This window comes from Zootoca vivipara, chromosome 1 (assembly GCF_965207765.1).
Source record: "Zootoca vivipara chromosome 1, rZooViv2.hap1.1, whole genome shotgun sequence".
In the NCBI taxonomy this organism is placed as follows: domain Eukaryota; kingdom Metazoa; phylum Chordata; class Lepidosauria; order Squamata; family Lacertidae; genus Zootoca; species Zootoca vivipara.
Window position 1 is genome coordinate 56,412,236 of NC_142582.1, and position 26,761 is coordinate 56,438,996.

At 44.6% G+C, this 26,761-nt stretch overlaps 1 protein-coding gene across 2 annotated transcripts in view; it reads left to right on the forward strand.

The window, feature by feature from the left end:
* Nucleotides 1–16,097: 16,097 nt before the first annotated feature.
* The window catches only part of B4GALNT4 (beta-1,4-N-acetyl-galactosaminyltransferase 4), a 158,525-nt gene continuing 147,861 nt past the window's right edge, over nucleotides 16,098–26,761 (forward strand). Inside the window, exon 1 of one of the 2 annotated variants that reach the window (XM_035122823.3) lies at nucleotides 16,098–18,478. In XM_035122823.3, coding sequence (XP_034978714.3) covers nucleotides 18,328–18,478 — 151 coding nt within the window. In that variant the 5' untranslated portion in view covers nucleotides 16,098–18,327. Of the gene's footprint in view, nucleotides 18,479–18,617; nucleotides 18,760–26,761 lie in introns of those variants that run through there. The other variant, XM_088665422.1, reaches the window with a different exon arrangement.

The following is a 26,761-nucleotide window of genomic DNA, read 5'->3' on the forward strand; positions in this document are numbered from 1 at the left end:
TTACCTTCTCGCTGTAGCAGTTCCTATTTATCTACTTGCACTTTGATGTGCCTTCGAACTGCTAGGTTGGCAGGAGCTGGGACCGAGCAACGGGAGCGCAACCCGTCGCAGGGATTCAAACTACTGACCTTCTGATCGGCAAGCCCTAGCAAACATTTACTTCCGGGTTTTTGGCATTCAGGAGCCAAACTATTCCAAAACGGAGGCATTCGGGATCTGAGGTTTGACAGTAACTGACACAAATGGCACAAAACCAGCATACCACTTTGGCACTAGTTTGAAGTCAAATAGGACGAGGTTGAGTTTTTTGGCCCTTGTGACCCCGGTTTGAGTGTCGGTTGCTCATTTTAGGGGGTGACAGAAAATGTGTGGTTTGCAGCACAAAACTAGCACAACACGTTGGCCCCTGTTTGGAGTCAATCAGACAAGATTGTATGTTTTTTTGGCAGTAACGTGTGTCCCTGATTTGCTTTGACAATTACTCAGTTTGGGGGCAGCACAAAATGCAGGATTTGCAGCACAAAACAGCAGAAAAGTAGCAGAAAACTTTGGCCTCAGTTTGGGGGAGTCTGGAATTTCAGGGTCACGTGTTAATGAAGCTCTGACTCTCCCTTTGGCAAAAGAATCATTCTCTCCCTGGGTGAATCATGGGCCCTTGTTCCAGGAGGTCTTTGTGTGTTCCCTGCAGGCATCCTGTGGGTGTTTTCCTTCCTTTATTTGTGTGTATTAGATGAAATTTAAGGATTAGGCTGTCTCATTCCAAGAAAATTAGATACTGAGTTGGGGATGGGACGGGACTAAGACACAATTTTTTTTTTCTTCCAAAAAATAGTCACTGGGATTTTTTTTTTCTGCTTAAATGGGTATACGTATAGCTCAAGATCTGAGGGCCTTGCAATATTCTGTAGGGTTTACAATATGCAGAGATTTTGCACAGCTATCTCTGATTTAAAAAAAAAAAAGATTTCTCTAGAATCTGCTTCTATTGTGAAACAACTGCTCGTAATCACCCTTTGAACCCAGTAAACCATGCTGGAAGGACAGATCGTGAAGCTGAGGCTCCAATACTTTGGCCACCTCATGAGAAGAGAAGAATCCTTGGAAAAGACCCTGATGTTGGGAAAGATTGAGGGCACTAGGAGAAGGGGACGTCAGAGGACGAGATGGTTGGACAGTGTTCTCGAAGCTACGAACATGAGTTTGACCAAACTGCGGGAGGCAGTGGAAGACAGGAGTGCCTGGCGTGCTCTGGTTCATGGGGTCATGAAGAGTCGGACACGACTAAACGACTAAACAACAACAAACCATGCTAGTTGTGACTCATCCTCCAGTAACCACAATCAGTAAGTGTAGTTATGTTTTGAGTCTCTATTGAGGTCATTTTCATATTTTGTGTCACTAAAATCACTGAAAGGCAGGGACAGATTCCTCCTCCCCGTTTGCCATACTGTGCTTTCTTGAATGTTCCACTGTCTAACTTTGTTTCGCCTGTTTGTTTTCCAGAAGCTGTGTATTTATTTCCTCCAGCACTTGAGTACAACTTTTTTAAAAGGATAATGATTTTTTAAAAATGGTTTTTTATGTAATAGGGCGACAATCTTTTCTTATACATGAATAGAACAACTGACTCCTGTAGTTTCTCTTTAAGCTGCAGTTTGATCTATAGAAATGAACAGGTGATGCAAGTTTAGCTCCATATTGTTATAGCTCACATGCTAATTCCTGCAGATAAACCTTACTACCATTGCCTTTTAGCAGCCTTGTGCCCCAGTGTTGCTCAGGAATTATAAGAAACCCAAAAAAATCAGTGCAGCTTCGAAATCAATGGTTCAAATTGGTGCCGTTCCTTTCCACTTCTGAAACAAAGGGTTTAACAGGAAGCAGTGATAGCCACCTACTTGAATGGTTTGAAAAGAGGATTAAACAAATTCATAGAGGACCAGCTGGCCCGGCCACGTGTTGCTGTGACCCCACCCTGTCCCAATCCTTGGCGTATCCCGCCCCTCCTCCCTCCAACCCCCTGGCTCATCCCTGTGTTTCGGTAGGATACCCTTCCCTCTGTTTTCCCCGGGGAGTGTTGGCCCCTCCCCCTGTATCTCCATACATTGGCCCCTGCACACGCATCGCGAACATTTATATATATATTTAGATTAAATTTTTTTGAAATAAGAACATGAGAAGCAGAAGTTATTATTGTTTAATTTTATTTTGGGGGTTGTCATTTATTTTGGTGGGTATTGTATGATTTGGGCGTTGTTGCGTGTTTTGGGGTGTTTGTGTGTGTGTGTTTTGTTATTTGGATTCTCTAATTTTGGAGTAGGTGACCCAGAGAACTACTTTAATAATCCCGACCGGGGGGGGGGGGGTGTCAAATAAAGAAGACCCACAGCCCCGTAGCAACAGAAGGCGTTTACTCAGACATGAGTAAACGACTAAACAACTACAAACATGGATAGGATTGGATGATAAATGTGCCTTTTGGCAACCAACCTCTCCAATTGATCTAATGGTTTGTGTTTATACAGGTCTCAACCACAAAAGTAAGAAATTGTTTATTTAAGCAGATCTTCATTTTCAACTCCCTTATGTTTGCAAAGATACATCCGTCTGGGAGGGCACACACTGCAAGTGAAAGGGCACACCTTCCACTCAGTTGTTCCAGGAATCCTCACCCACCCTCCTCCACTTCTACTCAGCAGCTCAAGAGGCCCAGGACCGCAATACACATTGCCCAGGCTTGTGTCTTGGGAGGGTCACTTTGGTGCTGCTACCTCAGTGATTTGACTTCACCCCTGGAGGTGCACTCCATTGTCTCTTGAGATAGATGGATGCCAATAACTATGTTTGCTGAATGAGTAACTGGATGTGTTTCCAGGTGCTGTGCTTGTGGGCCCCCTCCCAATACAACAGTTGGACTGTCAGGCAGCATACAGCCCTTAAAATGGTGGGTGGGGAAGCTGCTCTTTGACCAAGGGAGGCAGATTTAGCCCCGCCCTTTGCCTGTTTTCTATTCCCTGCCAAATTGCTGATCAGGGAGGTTTTATTTTATTTTTAATTTAAAGGGATACGAGCTGCTTGAGTGTTCTCTCTTGTATAGGGACACAAACCTGTGGAATCTGTTTCCAATGGAGACAACCATCCACACACATTTTGCATAGATCGTTTCCCCCTCCCACAGCTCAGGTTGTATTTCACTGCTTTCACAAAGGAGAGCTCCTTTTCTCTTTTGTGCATTTCATTGGATGCAGCAGATGGAACACAATTGGCTACAATGCATTAATGAAGCTGAAACTCATTCATGATATTATGGCTCCACCTAGTGTTGCTAAGCTTGCATTATGCATATAAAGCTCCACAACTGACATTACTGTACTGTATTTGGTTTTATCCACACCTTGAGCTCCTTCATTTTTTTCTCAACCACCATGTTTCTAGTGACTGGGTGATATTGAAGGAGAAAACTGCAAATAAAGGAGAAAACTCAATTTTCTTGTTTCATTTGAATCTATTTTGCAGCTTAGCAATTGTGCTGTACTTTAATTAGTTATTCAGCAGGAGAATGCTCATATAGAAGGCGGCAGTATACAACAAGAATGGAATGCAAGGAATCAGTAAGGTAGAATGACCTCATTCAATCATAAGTCTATTTAGAAGAATGGAATCAACCATGGAGAACCACTATACTTAATCATTAGTTAATGATTAAGGATATTAGAGAACAGCTAATGAATAGGACGCTTGATCAAAAATTAATAAAGAAGGATGTTGTTGAATTGCTATTTTTAATCATAAGGAATTAATGAGAAAGTTGGGGAGGGCTGTGCAGAGGAGTTACGATATTCCTAATTGGCTTAGATTTAAGGCGCTGGGTTGTGATTGCTTTAGAATGTTTTGTTGCAACCATAGGATTGGCTAATGGTAATCACATCTGTGGCACAGAACTGCATAAGAATGCTGTTCCATCATGCCACGTTGCAGTCTGTCTCTGACTCTTCAAAGAGACTGTCGCTGCGTACGCTTGTACCAATAAAGGTCTAGTTTTCACGTAAAGCCCTTGTCTGTTTGGTGTTTCTTTGGGGACCCCTGGCCAATAGATCCCTTAAAAATTTCTCCATCAATAAATCAGCCTATCTGAAGATAAAGCCCACTTTTCTACGAACCGATTGTGATGTGAAAAGGTTTTCAAAACGGGTTGCATAGCACTTTTGCAGGTTGATATTCAGCCACTTATGCCAACTTTTTGGATCATCCCATTCCCCCCTATCTCTTAACTCTTCCTTTGTGCCACTGCCCACACTCCACTGCCACACTCTGCTGTGCCTGCCACCTCCGCACCACCTGGTGCCATCTCCACACGGCCCACCTCCACCCACCACCACGAGATCTTGCCAGAAATCAGTGCTGATGCAAGTGTCGCTTCTCCACCCGGGGGGGGGGGGGAGAGGCAGGGTGCTTGTGGGGGCAACTCCCTTCTTATGGCCATTCTGTGTTTTCTGTTGAAGCTTTGGCTATTAAATTCTAGTTCCACACACGTGTCGATAACTGATTTATTTACAAGATTCTAGGCTGCTCTCAGCCATAGCTGCCAAATTATCCCTTTTTAAAGGGATTTTCCCTTATGCTGAATAGGCTTCCTCGCAAGAAAAGGGAAAACTTGGCAGCTATGCTCTCAGCACATGGCATCCTCAGGTAGTTGCTATAACCCCAACCAAGCCTTCAGTCCCCCACCGGACTTCCTTTTTTTTTTTTGCAGGGGTGGCTTGGAGTGGTGCAGAGCACCCTGAAATAGCATTGCTCCGGAGCCACCATTTACATTTCCCACAATGCCCTGGAGTAATGCAGGAGTAATATGAGAGTGGTGCTCTGGGGCATTGTGGGAAATGAAATTATGACTCCAGGCTAGTTTCCTGGGAGAGCTGCCCACTACCAAAGTAAGGCTCATTTGTGGCCCCTGATGTAAGAAGTCCCACCAGAAGGCCTTATGCCCAAGTCCCAACTGACCTGGAGCTAACCGTGAGAAGGTTATCTACAACTCCTTAATAGAGCTCCTATCACAAGCCTGCAGTGGATCGTCTTGATTGAGGTAGTCTGGGTTAACCTTAATGGGACAGTAAATAGCTTCCCCTTTCCACTCCCTTCACTATTTGGCTCCCTAAGCTTGTACTACTAAATTCTGTTAATTATAAGTATCATATTTACTCGAATCTAATGCTTACCTTTTTTTTTTTACCAAATTACTTTGCGGAAATTAAGGTGCACATTAGATTCGATGGGACATTTACATTCACCAGCAAATACTTTTTTTGGCTTCAAAGTTCTGAAAATTGAGGTGCTCGTTAGATTCGGTGGCACATTGTTGTTGTTTAGTCGTTTAGTCGTGTCCGACTCTTCGTGACCCCATGGACCATAGCACGCCAGGCACTACTGTCTTCCACTGCCTCCCGCAGTTTGGTCAGACTCATGTTGGTAGCTTTGAGAACACTGTCCAACCATCTCGTCCTCTGTCATCCCCTTCTCCTTGTGCCCTCAATCTTTCCCAACATCAGGGTCTTTTCCAGGGAGTCCTCTCTTCTCAAGAGGTAGCCTCAGTATTGGAGCCTCAGCTTCAGGATCTGTCCTTCCAGTGAGCACTCAGGGCTGATTTTCTTCAGAATGGATAGGTTTGATCTTCTTGCAGTCCATCGGACTCTCAAGAGTCTCCTTCAGCACCATAATTCAATTCGGTGGCACATTAGACTTCAGTAAATATGGTAATTTTAGCAGTAGTTAAGAGGAAAAAAGCTATGGCTATTCAATACAGAACTCAAAATATGACTGTGTTTGAGAGAATATCAGAGAGGTGAGGGCAGATTTGTTACTATTTTAGTTTTGTGCAATGTTGTAGTTGTACCAACCTTTACATCTGACAAAACCACAAAAGGTTAATGGGTGAAGACTTTCATGAAATGGGCTGAATGTTCAAAGCACGTGCAAAATACTCCTAATGTCCAGCAGATGGCACTATTGCTCTGTAACTGAGTAGCAGGAGCAGTCCCCCAGTCCCCTGCAAAAAAACACACACAAAAACTCATAGAGGAGATCTCAGGTAGCTTTACCCCAACTAAAACTGAGAGAAGAGTCAAAAGGTGACTCCAGACTGTCAGTATTTTGTGGTAGAGATTCATGTTCCTACTATAACTGCACAGTCAAAGAGGATTAATGTTGCACATTGAATAAACTTCTAGAAAATGCTGGACTTTTTCAGCTTGGAAAATGTTAGGTAATGCACTGAAAAGTGAGGAATGGACAGACGATTAATATGAAAATGTGTAAACAGCCTGCAAGCAAATCGACATGAATGCACAATGAATGTTCCTTGCCTTATAACTGCCCTGTAAACATATTGGGCTTGTAAGTGCTCTCAGCTTTTCCATCTAATCAGGAAGCCTGCAACAAAAAAATCATACCCAAGATGAAGAGTCACCCACATTGCAAGGGAGGGTTAGGGTGCTATTCTGTTCATGAATAACTGTGGGGCACATATGGTCTTGGCTTTGAAATGGGTGTGGCCCCAGGAGTGCCAAGAATGCCACATTTCCATCTTCTAAACACACTGCAGCATTTTAACCCATATCACCTGTGCTTTTAAAACAAACAAACAAACAAACTTTCCTATAGCATTTTAAACCAGCTATCTGCGAATCCCTGTACAATAAAAATCTGACTTAGTAGAAATGTAACATAAAGGTAAAGGTAAAGGGACCCCTGACCATTAGGTCCAATCGTGACTGACTCTGGGGTTGCGGCACTCATCTCGCATTATTGGCTGAGGGAGCCTGCGTACAGCTTCCAGGTCATGTGGCCAGCATGACAAAGCCGCTTCTGGCAAACCAGAGCTCAGCAAAACATAGGCAAACAAACCATTTCTTTGTTTTGTTTGATTTTGCATTTGTGTGTATCTCACTCTAATTGCATTGCTTCTATTTTTGGAGCTGAATAAAGCAATGAGCTAAAGTCTCAGCAATTACCCCTAACCACAGATTATCTGTGAGAGCAATGGAGTTCCTTTGACAGAAGTGGGAAACACCCTGCTTCATCACAATAGCTGGCATAGCCAATCATTGTGAGATCAAAGACAAGACAAAAAAAGGGGGGGATCTCCTTCACATTGGAACCTTTCTCATTTGAATGGCAAGAAGAGGGCCTGAATTTAAAGGTGACAGCAAAAGTAAAATGAATCTGGCAAAGCTCCACTCTGCAAAGCCATCACCATCGCAATCTCCATCTCCTTTCATTCTAAGGCTGATCTTCTCTCCTCCTGCTCATCTTAGCTGGTGGGGAGGTGTCTTTTTTGTGGTTTGCCTCAGGTGCCAAAATGTCTTGGGCTGGATCCTGGTGGCAGTAGAACTTACTTGCCACAGCTGAGGCTTGCCTTGTGTCTCTTTCCTGTGGGGTTCCTTGGTGGCCTTTTCACTGCTTTCTACAGCAGAGACAGCACAAAGATGCTATAAGCAGTCTTCACCCACACTGATGTTAAAAGAGCCCCTTGGTTCAGGAGGAGGCCAACAATCTTAATATTTAATGTAATATTAAAAGTTATTCACTCGCAGCCCACTTAAAAAAAAAAACAACCCAAACAAGTCATAGTACTGAGATTCCCTTCCTCCCATTTAATTCAGAGAGGGTGTAAGTGCAAGTCAGGACAGAAGGCGTGTGGGGGGTGGGGGTGGTGGAGGGAACCCTACAACAGGATTTTATGGAAGAGGAAAAAATACACTCAGGCTGCTGGCTGCTTGCCAGCTCCTGATTCTACCCTTGAAATCAATAGAAAGGCTGTTAAAAAGAGAGAAATCCCCCACTTCCCCAGCAAAATCTCCAGAATGACTGAAAGCAAAAGACGAATTGCTCTTCTAGATTGACTGATAAGCAGTCTCAGCATTCCATCCTTCTGCCTTGCTCTGGTCAGTGGCATTCTAGATGTCCCAGCTGCCTCATTGATTTTGTTCAGACATCAATACAAAATAAGCTGAAACATGCCCTGGGCCAAAAGAAGGGTTGGAGAGAAAAGGTCTTGCATTAAGCAGTAAGAAGGCTTTGCTGTGATTAGCCTCAGCCTAGTGGGAAGGTGGCTGGCTGGGGCAGAAACAGTTATAGCAGACAGTCTTCCTCACCTTGCAAGAGAGGTCATGAAACAGGTGGGGAGCCTCTTCAAACTTTCTCTACTGCTGTTGTAACTAAGATGATGTTTGTGCAAAGGATGCCCCAGGAATTAATCAGGCTCCACTTTTCCACTTACAACCCCCACCCCCTCGCATTGTGGTTTCAAAGACAAATGGCCTACAAACATAATATCCCTTTGGCTGAACTTCAGCTTCCCTCACATCATCAAATGCTGCTTCTGTAGCAGCAAAAGCCATTTATGACCAAGGAAGAATTTATCTTGCACAGCCTGCTAGCTGTTGGCAACAATGGTCCCAATCTGGCTGAGGTTAGTAATAACTAAGGCAGCGATCTTGAATGCATTTGCTAAGGTGTAAGTGCCACTGATCATAATGGAAGTCATTTCTGAGGAGACATGCTTACAGTTGCAGTGTAATTTTGCTATCCTAAAATTTAAGGTGCTAAGCCTCATTGAACACAACAGGGCTGGCTTCTCTGAGGGTGTGTTCACCTTACCCCCTTAGAGCGCAGTGTAGTTTGTTCTATTTTCCAGTACGGTTAACAGCTTCCCTACCCCAGCTGTTCACATCAACATAGTGTCAGATTTGTTTCTGTTTGTGTACACATCAGGAGGTGATGACGGGCAGGGATGTCTTTACCTTCACGCATTGGCTGGAGACCAATTACCGGTAGGAAGGCTTGAGGATTCCAACTGGTGTGAAGCTGGTTTGAGAAACAACACATCAGATAGTAATATTTCACTACAAAGTACAGGATACATAAGCATTTGGGATGAGGTGTTGTGAACATGGATGAAAAATCCAGCACTGGAAACATAGTGAGTGTGCTTTAGATGCAAATAAGTTTATGTTTAGTCCCATCAAAATCAACAGAACAATGGAATTAGGGCTATACACTTACCTGGGAGTATGTTCCATTGAATACAACAGGGCTTATTTCTAAGCAGGTGTGAAATTTTATGCATGCTTATCCTTAAATACAAAAGGCTTTACTCCTGAGTAAATATAGATGACTCAGTCACAACTAAACTGTGGTTGGTACTGGCTCTTATCCAACCAAAGTTTAGTTGTGACTAACTGCACTCCTTAAGCATTTTTACTCAAAAGTAAATTACTCTGTGTTCAATGATAAGCCTACTCCTATGCATGTATAATTGGGGGCAAGTCCTATCATTTTGAGTGATTCAGTGTACATAGTGTTATACTGGTGACTGCACACCCCAGCTGCATGTTAGGCTTTGCAAAATAAAGTTCACATTCAAATTATAGTTGCTAAGGATGGAGAGATGGATATTCTTGTGATGTGTACCTGTCGACAATCAGGGTGCAGGGCAGGTTAGAGCTACGGTATAACACTGGTCCTACCGTTAGGCAGAGTGAAGATGCCACCTCAGGCAGTGGGTGCTGGGGGGTACTGGTGAGCAATGGGAAGGTACTGGAAGGCAGAGCTGTGTGTGGCACATGGCCCCTAAGCTACACCTCTTGCCCACAGGTGTAGTGGAGGACATTGTCCCATCACCATTGTAGAAGTCAGACTCATCTCCCAGTCGGGTTGGTTTCATCTCAAGCAGCAGAATGTGTTGGGTTGGTTGTGGGGAAGAGAGTTGATCTCATCCCACAATGGCACAAGGCAATGACCAACAGATGTTTGTGATCATTATCACATTCCACATAGCAGCAGATATGCAGCCTGGAAGAATTCCCCCCCCCCCATGAACAAATTTGTTGTTGTTTAGTCGTTTAGTCGTGTCCGACTCTTCGTGACCCCATGGACCATAGCACGCCAGGCACTCCTGTCTTGCACTGCCTCCCGCAGTTTGGTCAAACTCATGTTCGTAGCTTCGAGAACACTGTCCAACCATCTCGTCCTCTGTCGTCCCCTTCTCCTAGTGCCCTCAATCTTTCCCAACATCAGGGTCTTTTCCAAGGATTCTTCTCTTCTCATGAGGTGGCCAAAGTATTGGAGCCTCAGCTTCACGATCTGTCCTTCCAGGGAGCACTCAGGGCTGATTTCCTGAAGAATGGATAGGTTTGATCTTCTTGCAGTCCACGGGACTCTCAAGAGTCTCCTCCAGCACCATAATTCAAAAGCATCAATTCTTCGGCGATCAGCCTTCTTTATGGTCCAGCTCTCACTTCCATACATCACTACTGGGAAAACCATAGCTTTAACTATACGGACCTTTGTCGGCAAGGTGATGTCTCTGCTTTTTAAGATGCTGTCTAGGTTTGTCATTGCTTTTCTCCCAAGAAGCAGGCGTCTTTTAATTTTGTGACTGCTGTCACCATCTGCAGTGATCAAGGAGCCCAAGAAGGTGAAATCTCTCACTGCCTCCATTTCTTCCCCAACTATAATGAACAAATTATAGTTGCACAATTCAAAAGAAAGGCATCCATGCTGTGTGCACAGCACAGAGGCGGCAACTGAGAATGGTGCATTTATTGCTTTTTGTATGCAGGGTTGCTATTTGAGATTTCAGCAGAAGTAATCAGCAAAGAAAGGACGGTTATGGGGGCATCCTCTTCACCAGCTACTAGTATTGTGAAAACTTTAGCATACTATTTTGGGACAGGAGGAAGGATATAAAGCAATGTTGTCTGCATACTCACACTGGCTTCTGAAAACATCCCACATATTTCCTCTGCTGACGGGGGAGTGATGCTGCACACCTGAACTCAGCAAGATCTATCTCCCTTTGTAACAGCTGCGGTGAAGGGAAGCGATCCTACTTAGCACTGAGTCCCTGCTTTGTGCAGTGATTCAAAGGCTCCTGACACATTGGCTGCTATGGAATTACTCTATATTTCTTTTGATCCTTCAGATTTCCACAAAAACCAGAAAACTTGCACAAGCAAATCACGTTTAAAATGGTGTGGTAAGAATTTACAGTTGTCTGTGTGCTTTTACGCATTTCCTGGACAGTAAATTTTAAAAAACAAAACAAGGTGCACATGCAGCTAATTAACTGGCATAACAGAATCAACAAATTAGACAAATACAAAAGGGACCACCTACTGGTATGAATGTATTAACAGCTAATTAATGCTCAAATGTTAACAAAGTCTGCAACTCCATCAGCTCCAGCCTGCATGGCCACTGGGAGTTGCAAGCTCTGGAGAGCCACACATTACCCACGCCTGACTTTACAGTATGGTAAAAATCAAATAAAGCCAAGGAAAATGTTTTGTGATCATCTCCACATACGGGGCTTTCCCCCCAGATCGAATTCTCTGGAACTCAGTTCCGGCACCTCTCGGGTGGGTGCCATTGCCGTTCTAAGAGAACAAGGGAGGTGTTCATGGTGAGTTCTGACACCTCTTTTTAAAAAAAGCACTGCCCACATATGTTTTGGGTTAATATATCACAACATCTTGAACATCCATGAGGCCCAGTTTTTACGGAGCCTTAATCCACAGTGGTTATCCTGCAGTCACCACCTTCCCTCTCTCATGAGGGGCCTCTCTGGGAGCCTGTTACAGGGAGGCTACGAGGTAAGAGGACCTGCCAATGATACAGGGTGGGGCAACAGGGAGCCTCCTTTGCACTGACACTTGAGAAGCAACTTATCTAGCCACCATGAGCCACCAGTGCCACAAAGTAAGCCCACTCATTCGTATGCACAAGGGGGAGCCTAATGATCGCAGAGGCACTAGTGTTGGGGAGCCCAAGTGGCAGCAGGGGCTGCTGGTGTGTGTATGTGTGTGTCAAGCAAGGCCTAAGCCCAGTGGACCAGTGAGAGTACATGGGTTTTGGCAAACGCCTCCATCAGCTGGGTGCTGATGCTGGACCTGCATCCAACCAACAATCTGTCCATCCATCTCAATCAGAAAGGTAGCAGACAGTGGTACAATGTCCCCCAGATTTCTGAATAGTTCACCATGTGTTCAGATCTTGAAGGAGTTTGAGAAAACATTTTAAAACTCCCACCTGCTCCCCAAACCACTTAGAAACACTTATCTACTGCAGAATGACTTGTGGGCAGGTGGGAGGTATGTGTGGTTGGGGGGGGGTCACCTCACAGTGGAAACAAAAATATCAGATTTGACTATTTGAATCTGTCCAAAGTAATGGCAATCCATGGTGCTATTCTAGGTTAGATCCCATACATTTGCTTCAAGCACTCTCAGAGTCAAGGAAAGGTCACAGAAACCTGCATCCCTTTTGCTGTTCATGGCTGCAAGGCAGAGAGGCAGACATACACACAATACACACACACACACACACACAGAGAGAGAGAGAGAGAGAGAGAGAGAGAGAGAGAGAGAGAGAGAGAGAGAGAGAGATGGAATCAAGGCCAAGCAGTTTATACATGGAACAGACTCTAGAGAAATGGCTGTTCGATCAATTAAGCAGCTTAAAATGTCAACAGAAAAGAAAAGCAACTGAAAAAGGAGGCAGAAAACAGTTCTCAGCATCTATACAGCACATTGATTTCTAGAGGCAGAGGAATGCCAATTGAGAGTTGTTCCACCTGACCAGGGAGACCAGTTTTCTCTTGGGTTAAAGGAGATCTCTGCAGGCAATGACTGGGATGCTGCAAAAGAGGCAGTTGGTTGATGGCAGGAATAGGTAGAGGCCCAATTTGAGGACGTGTGGCGCTGTCCATGCACAGTATGGTAGGTTAAGGGAGGTATCATCATTTGCGCTGAGGGAATAGCTTGCTAGCACAGCCCCTGCTTTTGCACACAGGAAGCCCCAGGCTCTATTCTTGCCTAGGAAGGTACCATGGAGAGCTGCAGCAAGCCAGTGTCTACACTACTGAGCTAGACTGGCTAGCTGTTTGGCTCAGCATAAGGCAGCTTCCTGTGTTGTTATTCTACCATATCTGCATGAACATCACCTCCAACATGATGTTGGTGTTCTTTACCAAAAACAGGCTCAGCCATGCAAGCTGCTGAGCTCACCCACTCCTTCAATCTGCACCAGTCAAAAGCTAGTAACAAGCTCAGGCCACTCAGGATCCTGCTATTGAGAAGTCATCTGATGATTTAAGAGTAAACGTTCATTATCCATATCCTGATCATATAGGATATGTTCTCTCTTTAATATTTTTGGCAAAGTTTTGTACGGGGCCTTTCCCCTCACACACCTGATAATGAAATGTTCATGTAGGTAGCAAAACTGGGGAGGAGTGAGGAGGTCCTATCTTGTTAAAAATAACTCCTGGTTTAATAGCTCCCTTCACAGAAAACACAAGAAATGATAATCTACAACAGAACAAGCCTTTACTATATTGTCACAGCCTTTGCTTTTAATAGAATATTTTGCACTGTTTTAATAGGGGACGCCTATTATGTAAATGCCTTGAGGTCAAGAGATAATGCAAAGTTATTTTTACTTGTCATTTGTGCTTTTTACGTTCCTCCATTCAGAGAGCTGTCCATTTATTCCTACTTTCTGCTTCTTGCTACCCATCCAGCTTCTGATCCTGTTCTCATACAGATCCCGTAAATATGGTTTCATACTGAGCATATCCTTTCAGGTGGCATTAAAGGGAAGCCTCTGTAAAGCAAATCCCCGACCCCATCCAGGTCTTTCAGTGTGAGCAAGCTAGTGTGGCATAGTGGTTAGAGTGGTCAACTAGAACCTGGAAGGGCAGGGTTCACATCCTGACCCAGTCCTGAAGTTTACTAGGTGACTTGGGGCCAGTCACATGCACTCAGCCTAACAGGGTTGTTGCCAGGATAAAATGGGGAAGAAATGTGTGTGTCACCTTGTACTCCTTGAAGAAAAAGTAGGAGATAAATGCAATAAATATAAATAAGAAAAGGGGCAGAACACACTAAGTGCTACCTATTGCCTCCATATTGCCTACAAAAACCTGAGTGGTTTTCTCTAGCCACCTGAGATCTTGGAAGAGATGAGAGTCAACCCAGAGGCCCCTTTGGTCCACAGTTCAGTCTCTTTGGACAATGAAGGAGAGCAGATCTAGTGTAATGGCTAAGAAACAGTCCTGCTCCTATTCATATCCTGCCCAACATTTGCCAAACTAATACATAGCCTAAAAATCCAGCCAAGCTGCTTATCATGAACCAAAAGTCAAAAGTTAACATGTAAGCTACTTAGTATTTGACAACAATTCTGCTGTTTGGTCCCAGAGATGATGTTGGGTTACTGTCTGGTTTTTGTTTGTGGATTTTCTTACTGAAATGTCACAAAATAGTGATCTTGAAATATTGCACACTATTTTTGAACATTTTGATTGTCTTAATAAAGATACTGTCCTACTATACTTAATAAAGATACTGTCCTAACTTCACTGTATCTGAAGAAGTGTGCATGCACACGAAAGCTCATACCAAAATAAAAACTTAGTTGGTCTTTAAGGTGCTACTGAAGGAATTTTTTTATTTTACTTCGATCCAGACCAACACGGCTACCTACCTGTAACCTGTCCTACTATGGATATTGGAGTTTTCCCTCTACTTTTTCTTTCTATGTTATCAAGTTCTGGGAGGAACCTTTCCCAGGCCTAATCAAGATAATACAATGATGGCTTGAAAGGAAAGGACTCATAATTCTTGGTATTTGTATGCTGTAATCTTGATAAACTAAACTGCACTTTAAAATGCTTGTAGATAACCCATCAATCATGAGTCCATCAGATTGAAAGGCAGAGTAAAACATGCCATGTGCTATATCTGGAATACAGTGCTATTGTTAATTTAAACATAGTGTTTTCATTCTCATCTTTGCATCAGTTTATTATAGTGCAGGCATGTCCAACATGTCAATTGCGACCTACTGGTCGATCATGGGATGTTCCTGGTCAATCCTGGTCGTTCTTATGACCCCTTGTGATCTCCACTCTAAAAAAAGCTCATCAACTTTGGCTCTGTAAAAGCTCAACAGCTCTGGGTAGATCACTGCCAGTTTTTTAATACTGTGAGTAGATCACAGTCTCTTGGAGGTTGGACATGCCTGTTATAGTGTAATGAATGATGTAACTTTTCCTTTCTTAAGCCCATTGTCAGCTGATTCCAGCATGTCTGTCTACCATGTTTTCTTAGCCTAGCCGCATCCTGCTTGCATTGCTTTTTGGTAGGATATACTATGATATTCCAGAGAGCAGGATTAGGTAGATAGGAGAAAAGCTTAAGATATAGACAGAACTTAGCTATTGAAAAGAGCAAGCTGAGAATGTGCCCTACAGACTAAGACAATGCATATTCATTCATTCAGGAACAAGTTTACAGAAGATTGTTCATGCGCATAGCCTCTAGTCCAGTCCAAGTGCAAAATTTTATGTTTGCCCAAATGAAGTGGATTAAAGGGCTCTGCTACCCTAGTTCAGTTCATAAGTTTACTGTTTTAGCCAAAGTCCACGACAAACCTGTATTAAACAATAGCATTAATAAAATAATACAAAACATACATCCATAATATAAAAAGCTGCACAGTCTTTGTCAAGTTCTTAAGTATTCAAACAGTTTCCTTTGTGCAACTCTGACAGCTCAAATTTCTAAAATCCACAACATCCATGTTGTAAGAGAGAGGTTATCAGAGACACTAACAAACCCAAATCCATCTTGATTTCAGATTAAACCTCCAAATCCCCACAACAATTTATAGTGATTTTGCCTTCCTTTTCTGTTTCCATTCTCCCCCCTCCCAGCTAGGGCATACAGGACCATTCTTTGTGCTGTGTCACTCAAAAGAAATGGGGTGGTTACTCTAGTCTAGTGCAACAAATTCACTTGAAAATAAAAAATAAATAAACCAACATTTAGAAGTTAGGAAAGTGATCGGGAAACGCACTGAAGATTGTGGGATTAATGAATGACTAAGGAGAAGATCAAGAGAGGTGCTCAGTAAAGACAGGATATAACTTAACCTGGTAAAATACCCCCAAATAGCATGCAAATGTTTGAGTTCTCCCAAGCTCTTATCGTCTGTCTTTGTGAACTGTCAGAGGCAAAGAAAACAGGCTTTAAGTTGTAATATTGTTATATTGTGAGCAATATAAAAGGAAAGCCTTGCAACAGTGAGCATATTTGGACACATCTTCAGTATCTGAACATCATAACACTATAAGAACACCTAGAGGAAACTGAATTAAACAAACAAACAAACCCAGAAGTGCAAAGTTTGAGAACCTGCCCCCACTCCTGATTTGCAGATGGGGCAACAATGTTGAATTGCTAGTTTGGCTGAGTAGACATTGGGTTTTTTAGGCAAGGGTTGGATGGCCATCTGTCATGGATGCTTAAGTTGAGATTCCCGCATTGCAGTGGGTTGGACTAGGTCAAGCTTCCTCAACCTCAGCCCTCCAGATGTTTTTGGCCTACAATTCCCATGATCCCTAGCCAGCAGGACCAGTCTTCAGGGATGATGGGGATTGTAGTCTCAAAACATGTGGATGGCCGAGGTTGAGGAAGCCCGGACTAGATGACTCCTGGGGATGCCTTCCAACTCTACAATTCCATGATTCTATGACAGCCTTCTCCAAGGTGTTTTGGAGGGGCAAGGTGTTTGGTGACCTCGGGTGTTTTGGAGGGGCAAGATAGCCAATGCACAGGGACAATAGGGTTTGGACACACACAAAAACAAGATGGAGGGCACCACGTTGGGGAAGGTTGTCAGTGTGTGCTCTCTGGTCATTTACAGCAAGCAATAATAAACGTTTGAGACAAAAGCAAAGATGTTCACATATAAGGTGCACAGCGTTTGGATTTGTTGCTGTTTGTGCACACGCGAGAATAAAACGCCTGCATCCTTCCACAAGTGCACACGGTTTTGCACTTCTCTACCTGTGGCTGCCTCTGACTACGCCGGCATCCCTCCTCAGCCTTGGAGCATCCTTTGCTGCCTCCTCATTAGAGTATCGGCTTGCATCTGTTGGGAAGGTACCAACCCTCGCCAAGGGGAGGCCGCAATACCATTGCAATTCGCCTTGCAACAAAACGAGCCCCAACACGCAGGAAACGGGAGATTTTCCTTCCTGAAGCTAGAACAGCCACAGTTCTCTTCCATAAGCTGCACTCAAAGCCTACGATGTTTGCAGGAGGTGAAAGGACATTTGCCTTCCTTTTTCGCTTCCCCCCTCCGCCTCGCCGCTGCATCCACCGGATCCGCGCCCCAGGTGGATGTTTGCACGTTGGCGTGGAGATGAACGCCGCTCACAGCCGAGCCTCGCCTTTGCCGCCGCCCCTTGAAGCTGAGGATTGGACGAAAGGAGAAGTGCTGGGCTCCGATTGGGCCCGGCGGGTCTGTCTGTCTGGCTGCCCCGTTTCAGCCTCGGTTGCATCACAGCGTGGGGATGCTGCTCTCTTCGAGCCGAGCCAGAGCAGCGGCAGTGGCGGAGAGGCAATGGTGGTGCCGCCAGAGCATCGCTGCAAGCCGCGCGCGCAGGACGGGCGTAGTAATAGTAGCAGCAGCAGCCGCTGCTTTGCAGCCGTGAGGAGGACAATGTAAAGCGCGGGCCGAGGAGCCAGTGCAATGCAATAGCAGCCCCGGAGCCAGGAGGCGGCGGGGAGAAGGAGACGGAGGGGGAGAAACTCCGCGCTGCTGCTGCTGCTCCCTCCCTCCCTCCCTCCATTCATTGCCTGCCGTGGACGGATTATCACATTGGGGAGAGGATTCTGGGCAGCTGGGCATCCCGGCGGGAAGGAGGGAGGTCTCGGCGAGCGAGCGAGCGACCCGCCAGCCCCGCGGCTCAGGGCGACGTCGACTCGCCGCCTCCCCTCACGGTCGCCGGGAGCCTCCCCGATGCCACCCCGCCGCTGCCTGGATGCCTTTGTCCCTCGCCGCCGGGACCTGGCGGGAGGCGGCTGGGATCCGCTCCGGGGAGAGCGCTAGGAGCCTACTCCCCGCATCTCCACCGGGCTCCTCTCAGCGCCGTCGCTTCGCGCGCCGTGCACGGTCAGCGTCACAGCGAAGTTTTCGCGCCAGCTGCGAGGCGCCGAAGTTGCTGCCGCCGCCGCTGCTGCAGGTGAGGGGCGGGCGCCCCACGGGGAGCGGGCGTAGCTCTGAGGGGAGCGGCGCTGGGGGCGAAATGAGCGGCGAGGGGCCGAGCCGGCGGCCGGGTTAGGCGCGCACTCCTCGCGCCCGCCCGGCAACACCCCCTGCGCCGCCGCCGCCGCTTTCCCTTCGCGGACAGGGCGGCCCGGGCGCCCCTCGCTCACCCCCCGGGGGCAGGCAGCCCCCCCCGGGAATGCTGCCTGGAGGATGCTGTGGTTCCCGGTGAAGAAGATCCGGAAGCAGTTCAAGCTGCTGCTGCTCCTGGTGCTCCTTACCTTCGCCGTGTGGTTCACCTACCTGCACATCAGCCTGGTGCGCCAAGGCAAGGCGCTGCGCCTGCACTTCGCCTACGGCAGAGGTAAGCAAGCGGCGGGCCCCCATTTTTTGCCCCTTACCTACCCCGGAATGAGGGCCTTCCCCACCTCTAAGGGGAATCGTCTTTAGCCTTCGTTCAGTTACTCACAAATCAATCGTTGCATTTCCTTTCCTTCTCTCCCCTCCCCATACTTAGTTTTGAATCAAAGCAAAGTATAATAACCTCACCCGTGCAGTCCTCCGGAGACAGCAACTCTTGTGCCCTGGAATACTTTATCTGGAATAGTTACCACCACGACCCACTTTAAATACTGACACTTGCTGGTAAGTTAGGATTCCTGCTCCACTGGTCTGGAGAGGAGGAAAGACTGTGATATAGGACTGGGTTTTAAGTGATTTTTGATATGTACTCTTTGCTCATTAGGAGCAAGGCCATTGTCTAATTTTTGCACTTTGTGCAAGTAGAGTGCCAACTCTCAAAAGTCCTTTCATATATTTGCTATATATTTCGCCTTCCAGTGTCTTCTCCAACCCTGGTGCTGGTCATAACTTTTAAAGGAGTGCATGTGAACACACTAGTGTTTGTAATAAATAAAAATCTGTGGCTATTTGAATTGATCCCCGTTCAAGGAGGACAGCCAAGCTATTGCCTTTGCCAAACCCTTGATCTCTTAAGGTGCTTACATTCTCCCAGTTTGCAGAATACTCCCTCTTTGGCTGGAGAATTGGTATTGGAAACTCTGTAGTTCTATGCATGTTTACTCTGAAATAAGCCCCACTGTGTCCAAGGAGACTTACTTCTAAGTAAATGTACCAAGGATTGCCAAGACAAAGGCAATCTTGATTCAGAGAGGCATACAGAAGAGCCTCTGTGTGGTTAGCTGGGTTTCAAAACTCAGGTCAGGCACTTGGCTATAATTGCCAACAAACTGTCCAAACCCTCCAGGTCTTTAGTCTTTGTGGCAGAGTGTTTGTAGCAGCAACTCAATATTTCTTTAGAGCAAGACTCTGTGATCATTTCTGAATCCAGAGCACAGAGCTCCACTGTATATGTTGTGGGGGAAAGAATTCCAAAGCACATGGAAAATCCAGCTCTCTAACCAGGTCAGTTGCTGAGTTTTGTGCAGGCTTGTTAAAAGAGAGCCCTCTACCAACCTAGCAACAGCTTTATCTTTATGCCACTGGTGTGTTGTGAATGACCAAGGGGGCTGTGCTCTTGTAGGTATTGGAGAGGGAGGAGGGTAGAGCCCCTCCTGCAGTGATGGTTGTTCACTAGCACATGTGTTTAAGATGAAAATTAAGGGAATGGGTTGGAGGGACTCCCCAGATTCAATTTTTAAAAGTTATTATTTAAATGTAGCTTTTGGTTCTTGACTGGGCCAGGACCCTCAGACTTGTGTATTTCCAGCTACAGGTATGAGCATAATATGCACATATCTTGCACAAACAGGAAATGATGCGGAGCCACAGCTGGCAGATATGAAGTTTCTAAAGTCTGGAATTGATAAAAACAAGAAATTGACAGCTTTCCACTGTCCTTTGATTTGGTTAGATATTTAGAACCATTCTTTGGAAATATGCCTTAAAAATATAAGTTTTTTTTTACTGTGAAATGGCATTTTTAAGCTAAGATATGAAACCAAGAGGACCAGAAATATGCATTAATTTCTATAGTGAAAGCTAAGATAGTGATTTTTGTAGAGTCCCAGAGATGTAATCAAAAACTTTGTGTTGCCTTACTGCATACCTTTGTGTGCTGATTTCAGTAGCAGAACATGTTAAAAATCTTAACTGGCATTTAGTTGGTTTTGCAATGGGAAAATTTGTGTACTGTAATCATGAAACCTGCTTCCAAAACAGAGGCTACAAAAGGGTTGGGTGTGGGCTATTGTCTGGATTCCAAGAGCAAAATAATTGCCACAGAAGAGAGTGGAACTAAATTTCAGCATATTTAAGGGAATCTGGTTCTAGTTTACAATTCCATTCAGTTCTATATTTAATTTTAAAAGCCAACTTTATACAAGAATGTGGGGTGTCTTCAAACTATGAATTTTGTTTTATTTTATTTCACAAAGGGGAAATGTGACTTAATAGTACAGTATTGAATTTGGTTATCCTTCCCGTTTCATTAGTGATCGCTTCTGATTTTGGTAGTTACTTCATATTTACACCTCTGTGATAAAAAATGTGAATTAGGCATCAGTATCTGATCTTCCTGTTTCTAAAGGATCTTTTCAAGAACTACTAAAGGGCACTAATCTCTATCCCTAAAAAGGGTCACTACTGGTACAATTACAAGCATCATAAATGTGTTTGAAACAATCAAGGGATAATTCCTTGTATAAAGCTGTGTTAGTAATAAGTCAAACTTGTTATTTTCTCAGTCCTAATATGAAGTGAGGATGTGTGAATATTTCACAAAATTGCTTTACTTTTAGATGTTTGAGAATGATTATACAGCAAAACTCCACATATATGATTGATGGGATGGTGCTTACTAACATCTGAATCAATGGAAAGGAGGATGTTGGCTACACAGGCCCACATTCAAAGGAGCAAAAATATGGTATAACAAAAAAAAGGCTAAACATCCCATGGAGGTGATAAACCTGTGTCTGGGTCAATATCACAGGTGGAGGGCTTGTGAATCTGAATGTACCTTTCCACAATACCATATCACTCTTGGCTTTCTCCATAGAAGAAATTGTTTGCATAGGAAAACATTAGATCATCTGAGCCAGTGGTGCCACTACAACCCAACTAGCAAGCAGAGCTCCGAGGCCCTGGACCACCCCGGGGTTCCTTCATGACCCCCCCACCACCACCAAAGACTCCCTGTTCATTGGCAGCAAGTGGCTCCAACCTTGATTTTCAAAATTTCTGATCCTGGGGATGAAAGAAGCAGATAGCAGCAGATAGCTATGTCAATCAGATGCTAGCTTTGAGATTGCAGGGTCAATGAGAGTACTGAGGGTGCTTGGCCCAACCCCATGCTATTCCAGTACTCTCACTGATCCTGCAACCATGAAGGTGGTGTCTGATTGGTAGAGCTCACTGCCATTCTCACTATGGCATCAGCAACTTTTAAAAGTAATGTGTAAGGCAGCCAGAGCCTTGGAGAAGTCAACTGATGCAGCATTCCACAGCACATGCTGGCCAGCAGCCTTACCTTCAACTACCTATGCTCAATACTATACTAGCCACTATGGATGTGGGAAATCTGTATACCAACATCCCACACAACGATGGTTTACATGCCATAAGGAACACTATTTCAGATAAAATCACAGTGGACTTTGTTATCGAACTCTGCCATTTTGTCCTTACCCACAACCACTTCAAATTTAGTGATGACCTGTTCCTCCAGATCAGCGGCACAGCAATGGCACCCGCATGACCCCACAGTATGCCAACATCTTCATGGCAGATTTAGAATGTTTCCTAAACTCCTACCCACTCAAACCTCTCTTGTACCTGCGATACATTGACAATATTTTTATTATCTGGACACATGGTCAACAGACCCCAGAAACCTTCCACCAGACATTCAATGACTTTCACCCCACCATCAACCTAACAATGAACCAATCTATGCAAGAAATACATTTTTTGGATACTACTATAAAAATACAGGGACCCAGGTGGCGCTGTGGTTAAACCACTGAGCCTAGGGCTTGCCGATCAGAAGGTCGGCAGTTCGAATCCCTGTGATGGGGTGAGCTCCCGTTGCTTGGTCCCAGCTCCTGCCAACCTAGCAGTTCGAAAGCACGTCAAAATGCAAGTAGATAAATAGGAACCGCTACAGCGGGAAGGTAAACGGTGTTTCCATGTGCTGCTCTGGTTTGCCAGAAGCAGCTTTGTCATGCTGGCCACATGACCTGGAAGCTATACGCCGGCTCCCTCGGCCAATAATGCGAGATGAGCGCGCAACCCCAGAGTCGGTCACGACTGGACATAATGGTCAGGGGTCCCTTTACCTTTACCTATAAAAATACAGGATGGGCGTATAGACACCACCTTATACCATAAACCAACTGACATATTCTAGCTACCATCCCAAACATACCAAACAATCCATTGTATATAGCCAGGCCCTATGTTACAACCGCATCTGTTCCAACTCTCACCTAAGAGATCTACAGCAAACCTTTTTAGAACTAAAATATCCACCCGATGAAGTTAAACAACAGATCAACAGAGAGAACTTGCTGCAAGACAGACCCAAAAAAGAAAATAACGGAACACCACTAGTAATCACATACAGCTCCCAAGTTAATTGCTCATCTTCTAACGTGTATGCCATCAAATGCCAATAGTGCCCTTTAGCTCCCTATATTGCACAAACAGGCCAAACCCTACGCCAAAGGATAAATGGACTTAAATCTGACATCAGGAATAACAAGACAGAGAAACCAGGAGAACACTTCAATCTCTCAGGACATTCTATACAAGATTTCAAAGTAGCTGTCTTATTACAAAAGAATTTCAGAAATAGACTGGAAAGAGAAGTTGCTGAACTGCAACTTATCACCAAGCTTAAAACAATGGAGAGACCTGGTCTGAATAAAGACATTGGATTCTTATCTCATTATACATGATAAAGCCATCTCACCCCCTGCTTTTTCCTGCAAGACCAATTGCAGTCGTTAACAGCTATCTGTCAGTCAATCACCCTTTCCCACCACCCTTCTGAGTAACACCCCTCCTCACCCTCCCATTATATAAGCGTCTGGTGACTTCTGTCTCAGTGTATCTGAAGAAATGTGCATGCACACGAAAGCTCATACTTATGACAAACTTAGTTGGTCTCTAAGGTGCTGCTGGAAGGAATTTTTTAATTTTGTTTCAACTACCTTGCCTGTGAACTAGTTCTCAGTGGCATCTGCAGCAAGCAAAGTTATCTCCTGGATACCATAACGAGAAGGCATGGGAAGACAGTAAATGTCAGCTTCTGTATCTTCCACTGGTGAAACATGTGCATTCAGAAACTTGCATCATTATTCACTCAAAATCATTTGTTAAAAGGGTGGGGGAGAAGAGAAAAATGTGAGCCTCTTAGCAACTGACAATCTCCTCTGTAGGCTTTGAGAATCATGGCTTAGACAAGAACCTGCAGTACTCCAGATATTGTTGGACTACAACTCCCATCATCCACAACCACTGGCTATGCCAGTCGAATCCAATTGGAGTTGGAGTCCCAACAATGTCTGGAAGACCACAGATTCCTCACTCCTGGTTTAGACCAACCTGGTGCCCTCCAGCCACAGCCAGCATGGCCAATGATCAGGGATGATGGGATTTGTAGTCCAACAACATCTCGAGGGCACCAAGCTGCAGATGCCTAGTTTAAACCCCTATTTATATTTTGCTAATCTGAAGGCTATAAAGCACACATATAAGGTTACTAGCTCCAACAATCAGACTTTGACTCCAGGCAGGGTTGCACTGGTCTATCATTTACACTTGATCCAGAAGTTGAGAAGAGAGTTATCCTACAACAGTGAAAAAATGTGCCCTTAATCTTTATTGGCTCAGAGCAGAGACAGTGACATAAGATTTAGAGTTACTTACTAGTGGCCGGCGAAAGTATTGCCTTTGGCTGAGTGATGGCCCTTTAACATGTGTGGAAGAGACTCAAATGCTGTTAGAGAATCATAGAGGTGGGAGGGTCATTGGCTGTGGCAATTTAAATGTATCAGTACCACTTATGGAGACTTGCCTGTGCAATGAAGTGGTGTGTCTATTGGAAGTAATTGGGAGACATATGTGATTTGAGCCATTGACACCAATGGATCTGAATTCAGCTGCTGTTGTGGTTTTCTTGCTGACTAGATATGCTGATACAGAGGAGGATGTGGATAATTAAACACTCGCTATAGACACACTCCCATCACATCCTGCTCTCATGCGTGCAAGCATTTAGAGAAAACCACTGACGGTGTTTCTCATCATGAACCTTATGAGGGGTATCTCCCCAATCTGGCAGCTGATGTGCTCTTTTACTCAAAGTGGCATGTACAGTGGTAAGGAAACACCTCCTCCTGCAGCCTGATTCAGCTTGCTAACAGTGCAACTGGATGAGCAATAATTTCCTACAGATGAACGCTGCTGTAAACTCTGTTATTAGAAAAGCAAATGTGCACACCATGAATCTGTGCCCAGTGATCTAATATAGGGAGGCTTTCTTTGAAGCTGAATTTGTGACATATGAAATCAATAAAGGTGCAGGGTGGGGTGACCAAAGGCTAAGTTCATTCCTATTTTACCAGACCTGTTTGCCATCTGACTAATCTGATGACTGCCTTCTATGGTGATTGCTCATGGGCCAATTGTTATTTTTAAAAACATTCATATCGAACTGATCTGATGGCCCGTCTCACCATAACCCTTGAAAGTGTGCAAAGGATGGTGGCATCTCAGTCTGTAGGCAGAGTTGTGACTTGGTAGCCAGTGGGTTGTGTATCCCCTGCAGAGTTTGTAAGGTGCAGAAGGGAGAAAGTGGGGAATGATGATGTAGGATGTTTCATTGCTATTTCTCTATAGTGGGCTTCTCTGAAGGCCCGGTGCAAATTATAGATCCTATTAAAAAAGAAACTAGCAAATTATTTGATGAGGAAGTGAGGACTTTCTTACTCCAACAGACTTTTGGGAACTGATTGCTTTTAATGAAACGGCTTGTACTGTGCTGTTTATATTGTACTTAGGTGTAGGCTTTTGATAGATTTTATAGTTTTTAATTCTATCAATGTTTAATTGCTTTTTATGATTTAAAAAAATGTTTTAGCTGTTTTTTATCTGTAAGCCATCTTGAATCCTTGTCAAGGATAAAGGCGAGACATAAATACCGTAAATAGATGATGATGATATTTATTTAAGATAAAGCTCTGATAAAAAGACACTGTTCCTATTTTCATGTTATTGAGAGAACACCGATGATGTACCAACAAAGTTCCGAGAGCTGGTTCATATGCTACCTATAAGCTTGGCGGGGGCACTTCCTTTTCTTTTTTCCTTGTTAAATAGATGAAGGACTGAAGGTGAAATCCAGGAGTCCTGCTTTGCATGTTACACCAGAACTAGTTGAAGAATATGTAGGCATTGTTTTTGCTTCTTTCCTACATCTCTTAAAAGCAAGCAGAGTTGGGATGATGAACTGGACAGAGGCAATAGAGACTTTCATCTTCCATAAAAATGGAATTCAGGAATTGAAGGGTAGTACAGGGAAATTGTTTGATTGAGACCCACCCCCTAAAAGAACGCCCCCAAAACGACTGAATTGAGGAGGTTTGCAGCGCCTCTTCCACTGCTACACAAGAGTTGAATGAGCCTCTCTGCAAGAGTCTTTTTCTTCAGCTTTGCAGACTAACAGAAATTCAAAGATCCTTGATGGAGGGAGGGATAAGTATGGGGAGGGGACAAAGAGCTTTAGATAAAATGCACTTTAAGGTAGGGGGTGGAAAGTATGAAACTGCAGCAGAGACAAAGTTGTAAACTGAAGGGGCCCCTTGGGATTCTGATTTATGCAAGTATAAATACTTTGCTGCAGTGATGGCTGTCATGTGGATTCTATAGGCAGGTCAGAGTGGCATCTATTGAAGCTCCCTTGGGGGGGTATTGCTGTTGAAATTGCTTGTGCTTTCCTTTCCATCCAGATGACAGAGGCTTAAGCTGGAATTAAATGAGCTGTTAAAATTAAAAATTGGAGGGAAATCTTAACCTGTAACTGATGTAATGTGCTACTGAACCAAGTTTGAAACCTGCTTCTGTTTGGAGCCAAAATCTGACTCAATTCCAGTTTGAAGAAGCTAAATCCAATTTGCAACAGCCTAGAGACACCTGTATGGCTGTTAACATCTCCTTAGCTGAGAGACAGCTGCTTGCATGCCTACCCTTTGCCTGGGGCAAGTAGCAGTTGGCCAAGAATAGCAGTCTAGTAAGCAACTGCCCCTCCTCACCCTCCCAGCAAGCAAGCAGAAGAGTTTATTTATTGCATAATCCCACCTTGTTCTCTAAAGAGTACATGGTTCACCCCTCCTCCTCAGTTAATCCCTACATAACCCTGCAAGGTAGGTTAGGAGGCTGCAACTGACTCCAAGGTCACCCAGTGAGTTTCAAGACTGAGTGGAGATTTGAACCCTGGTTTCCCAGGTCCTAGTCCAACACTCTTAACCATTCAGTGATTAGCTTATATGTCTGAGTTTCTAACACTGACTGAGCATGAAGCAGTGGTGGCGAGCAAGAGGCTGCTGGAGGGGTTGCAGCTGGCAGGTGGACCCAGAGATGGCCTTCTCCTACATGCTTGCAAGTCTGTTTAAATATGGGAACT